This window comes from Cyprinodon variegatus, unplaced genomic scaffold (genome assembly GCF_000732505.1).
Source record: "Cyprinodon variegatus isolate N-32 unplaced genomic scaffold, C_variegatus-1.0 Scaffold764, whole genome shotgun sequence".
NCBI lineage: Eukaryota > Metazoa > Chordata > Actinopteri > Cyprinodontiformes > Cyprinodontidae > Cyprinodon > Cyprinodon variegatus.
This window is the reverse complement of record NW_015151217.1, coordinates 76659-82008: the sequence shown is the minus strand read 5'-3', so window position 1 is coordinate 82008 and position 5350 is coordinate 76659. Positions and strand designations below refer to the sequence as shown.

The window sequence follows — 5350 nt, the reverse complement described above, 5'->3', positions numbered from 1 at the left end:
TGGAATTAACTGTCTTTCCTTAGATAGAAAACTTTGAATCAATCTGACTGGATGATCTGGTGAACTGAAAAGTGCCTTGAGATGACATGTGTTGTGAATTGGTACTATATAAATAAACTGAATTGAATTCTTTTCTTTTTATGGTTACATTTATTTTAAAGGGTTTAAGATTATAAGATAATTGTGAAAGCAGTCTTTTACTGCTTGGAATTATTATTTCCAGATCGTGATTTTAACTAATAATCCCTTTTTTTTTTAGCTTAAATATAAATAACTTATTATTTTACTATGTGGGATTCGGATTAGTAGCTCTTTAATTTGTACATTTGTAAGGTAACTCTGTATTCTGCTTGTAAAACCAAGTTTCAATCTTGTAGATGGCCCTGGAGGAGCTCAGTCACCCACGGCAGAGGGGCCTCCCGCACCACCAGAGAGCTCAGAGGAGAAAAATGGATCGTAGAACCTTGCTTGTTTAACTCCCTGAAGACAATGCAGAGATCAACTTAAAAAATGGGGAAGAAGCAAGGCAGGGAACGACCTGTGGAAGAATGAGCAGAGTTTGTCTGCATCTCCTTCGTTGTGGAGCAGCAGTAGCTCAGCGGGACACAGAGACACCGGGGGAGAGGAACCCAAGAGAGGACTGAAGACTGGAGCTTAAGACTGTTCAACACTTTGCACTATATGAGAAGATTCTGATGACACTTGGTTCCGAGTCTGTTGGTGTTTATCTGTGCAAAGGTGGTGCATACAACCACTGAGAAGACAATGCGGTTAATCAAAGGGATTGTAAAAGATTGCCCTCTGTACATTACTATTTTTCTATGTTTTATTTAAATCAAGGAACTCGTAGATATAATTTTTCCTGCTTTTGCTTTTTTTTCCCTTTTCACTACAGTCTACAGGTTGGAAACTTTTTACCCCATCGGCACAAACTAATACATAACTTCAGTGAATTATGAAACTTTTTTCTGGTCTAGCTTTAACCCTAAATCTGAAATTTTGTCTATATGTATTCAAATCTAAAGCTAGGCTGTGCTATAGTTGTTAAGTTCTTCCAGTTAGACTTTTCATTTATTTCATAAATTTTTGCTGTTTAATTAATTGGAGCAAATAGTGTGGTTTCCACACTTTGAGACATTCCTCTACAGAACAGTGTTCTGTTGCCAGTTATGCCCAATACCGTTTTATGACATAGCTGATAGTTTGAGTTATTTACATTTCTTTATAGTTTTGATGATGGCTGCTGACTTTTCTAAATCTCTGAAAGTTTGTGCCTAGAGGTGGTTAAGCTATAAAGTACTGTTATCTTCTAACTATGGGGTACTAATATTTCCTCAGATGTAACTAGAGGTCCATCTTCACTACTGTTAGGAAACCTGTTCTGTAAAGCCGCTCATTTTGTCTCGACTAAAGCATATCCCTGTACAAACATTTCACACTGGGAGCACGGCAGCACGCCTCGCCACCCAGAGGAGAGTCTGCCTGTGTTCATCAACACCGAAGTGGAGCTGTGAATTGGCTGTAGGGCTGTGCTAGAACAGACAGAGTCCTGCCACGTCAGTTAACCGCTCAGTGCTCTTGTACTGTATATAAACTGTACTGAAGTATAACTCACATGTCATACCTTGTGGTTACCAGACTGTACCTGCATAACTTACCTACAAAGAAATGCTGTTTTGAAATTGTCTCTATTGGATAAATGTTGTCGGTGACTGTCTTTGTATGGATGTGATCTCACGATTGCAACAAGTGAAAACCTTGTGCGTTGCTCTTTTTCAGAAGCTGTAATCCCAACATGATTGTTTTCATAAAGCCGTCTGACCCACACCATAGATTAGGGGTGTATTTTCTAGTGTCCTGATCTCTTCAGTGGTGCAGATGTTTCACTTAGCTGGCCTGAATCTATAATGTTGATTCTATCTGGTTGTGAAAATTGCCATATTAAACTCACAAGCTTTACATATTCCTCTGTGTGGAAAGCCATTTGTACAGTGGGATTTTATAACTTTGCAAACCCTCTTTTATCATCTGATTTCTGACAGCGTTGAAGTACCCACGACGTTTAGTATTTAAAGCACTTTTTCTGTGGTTTCACTATATATGTCTTTTTCCAAACATTTTTCTTGTTATTTTGTGTTTCTTTTTCTGCTCTAAGACAAGTCACAGCACAATGATAGCTTCCCAATCCCCTCATTCGACTGTTAATAGTCCGTAAGAGTCAGTCATAAATTGAGTTTTGTCACTATTTAAAATAAAAGCTTTGCTTTCTGAGTCAAGAAAAAACCATCACATTTAAAAGTTCTAAAATTAGAATGAAAGGCAGATCTTTAACTCCTTTACTATAAAACCAGCTCCTTCTATTTTCTTAGGTCAAATTTTGAGACTTAAACCTTCCTTTGTAATAAAGCTTATAATTTAATCATTGTTGTCTCTCTTGCATTTGTATAATTATTATCTCTCATGCATTTTAGGTCACATATATGATTTGATCAAAGTGAATACAACATTTAGGCATATACAATAAAATGTCTTTAAAATGCATTAATGTTGAATTTACATGAGAAAAACTAAAGAATGAGATGAACAGAAACATTTAATCTGTCAAGGAAAGAACTCAATGTATTTATATAGTAAAAATAACATGCAAAAGGTCAGAGAGAGCTTCAAATTATGAATTTAGTATGACAAACTTATTTGGCACCAACTGCTGATTGACTATTTCCACCACAGTGATCTGTTGCGTTTACAGAGTAGGGTCATAGAATAAGCAACTGAGTAAATGAAAACAACGAGTGGTGCCCGACTTTACATGAGTGAATAAAGTGAATGTGATTGGTCGATTATCAATAGGGCAGGATTGTTGTGGCGGAAAGTTTGCAAGCAAGTTTGATTGCAGCCGGTTTTTTGGAAGCATCTTGCTAACCAGTTAGCAACTTAGTGCTGGTAGGTTCCCAATGGGAAATTCCATTGGGACCAAGTAGCACTAAATTGGTGATTTAGAAACAACACTGTCAAGGAACGCTATGGACAGAGGAAACATGCAATAGGAGGAGAGTTTAGTGTCGGAGGTCGTAGATGAGTCTCCTCCGTCATCCATTTTTTATTTAGAGGAGGAAAGCGGGGACGAAGATGTGGAAGAGGACGCCAGGGCGGCAGAAGCTTGGTTTGGTGTAGAAGGCTTCCAGCCGTACATGTTTGAGCCCTTGCCTCGCAACGCTGCCAGTTCTGTTAGCTCTACGCCTGCTGAAGACACAGACGTCCATCCCCGTGAACACTGGGACGGAACTCAATGGGAAAGAAAATTATTCTGATTTCAACCATTGCGTTTATTAGCTGCGACATATGAATTAAGATGCTATGACCGGAAGAATTTACTGACAGATGACTGTTGATATATGATTGGCCGAATTTAGGTGTTCAGGCTGACGTAAAACTAACTGGCCTATATAAGATAATGAGAAAACCCCCCCACAGATTTTAAGTATTTTAAGTATTAGTATATGATAAAGAATACATTTATATACATATTTAAGCCAGAAGGGATTTGACATTTAAATGAAATTTCTCCACAACTTAAAGGAAGACTGGATACAGCAGAAGGTGTTACACTGGAAATCCGTCAGAAGAACAAGAACAAAAAGGTGAAGCTACGATTGACACAGAGTCCCCAAAATTGGACATTAAATGAAATGTACAATTTTTGGGGGGGAAAGAGTCATAACTGGACAAAGACAAAGTTGAGGAGTATTACATAACACTTCAGACACTCAACGATGCAACATTAACACAGCGGGAGTCAAATGTGCTATTGACAACTTAAAAGCTCATTTTTTTCGCCCCTGGGGACCAACTGATTTTCCTTTCAGTGGTGCTCACCATGTCCAAACTTTCATGACCACAATGCTTTGGAAGATGCTTCCAAAAGGTTTATGTAAGCTCAGTTTTAGGTAAAGCTGTTATTAAAGCCACTTTTTTTCTGATAAAACCATTTTGTTTAGTATCACTATGTGTTTAACAAACAAACTACAGGTCAACCAGATGTGAAGCCCGGGAAACATTTTTTATTGTCAGCAACACACAATTCTACACTCTTGCATTGTAGAACGCTTTTCTATCCCGGTTTTTACGGGTACCATTTAAGTGCACCCCAGAATCCCAACTAGAGCCTGATAGAGAATCTCTAAGAGGAGCCAACGATAAACACTAGTAAATACATGTATAAAATGTGTTCAAACATAGTTTTCTATTTTTCTTTTTTTTATTTTAGCATATTTTATCATTTTTTTTCATCAAAAACAAACTTAAATACATTTTCTGTCCAAATCTTCCCATAATAATGTGGGACTTTATTGTATGTTGCCTTTGTTTTGTGGTACAGACATGTTAAAGCTTTATGAAAACAGTATAGTGTTTAGCTATTCTTTCAAACAGCTTTTCAACATTCATTAAAAAAACATGTTAGTAGTTTAACAACCTATAGAAAAGCTGCCTCTGCTATAGAAGTCATGACTGACAAGTTGGACAAAAAACACTTTGAACTTGTGACATACTCAGGAGTATTACAATTTTTAAATGGTATCTTATATATATATATATATATATATATATATATATATATATATATATATATATATATATATATATATATATATATATATAGCAGGGCTGGATGTTAACCATTGCCCGATCTCCCAGGGCAAGTAGTTTTTATTGTCGGGAGAGTACAAATTTCATTGCATTTGCCCGCCGGGCAAGTGCAATGATCGCAAAAAAAAAAACTATCACTCAAAATTACTTTAAAATCATCAGCATTCGATGAAAACGATCCAGAAGCATTGCCGGCGCCATTTTTGTTGTTTTTGTTTGTTGCGTGATTTTCCGCCAGATAGCGTGATTTTTGTCCGGGAATTTGGCGCGAATCAGACACATTTTTTTCGACTTGGCAGGCTAAAAAACAACAAGGCAAAAAAATGTAAGTAGAGTAACACACCCACCACCTATTTTACCCTCCACCCATTTCACCCACCACCCAGATAACCCTAGATTAAAAAATATCGGTCAGGGATTATGAAAATTGTCATAATTGTACAGTATGCCATGCGCACAGTGTAAATATGGCTATCATATGGCAGTCTTCTGTACAGTGATGCAGGTCATACATTAAAAAATGTTCATTAAATTTTTTTCTCTTAGACATTGGAGAGGTGCATTTAAATGTTATAGAGCTAAACATGTTAAATTGGTGACCTGTTATGTTATTATTATTGTTTTGTTGCTACATTTATTTTGTCAGGGAAAACTAATCCTTATAAAAACAATTTCGTCAGATATATTATATCGCTCCAGGCGG

General features: G+C 36.9%; 1 protein-coding gene across 1 annotated transcript in view; it reads left to right on the top strand.

Annotated features, from left to right (window-relative positions):
• The window catches only part of LOC107098269 (cAMP-dependent protein kinase inhibitor beta-like), a 51386-nt gene extending 48997 nt beyond the window's left edge, over positions 1 to 2389 (top strand). Inside the window, exon 3 of the mRNA XM_015395841.1 lies at positions 378 to 2389. Within this exon, the coding sequence (XP_015251327.1) occupies positions 378 to 460 (83 nt within the window). The 3' untranslated portion in view covers positions 461 to 2389. The remainder of the gene's footprint in view (positions 1 to 377) is intronic.
• Positions 2390 to 5350: the final 2961 nt, after the last annotated feature.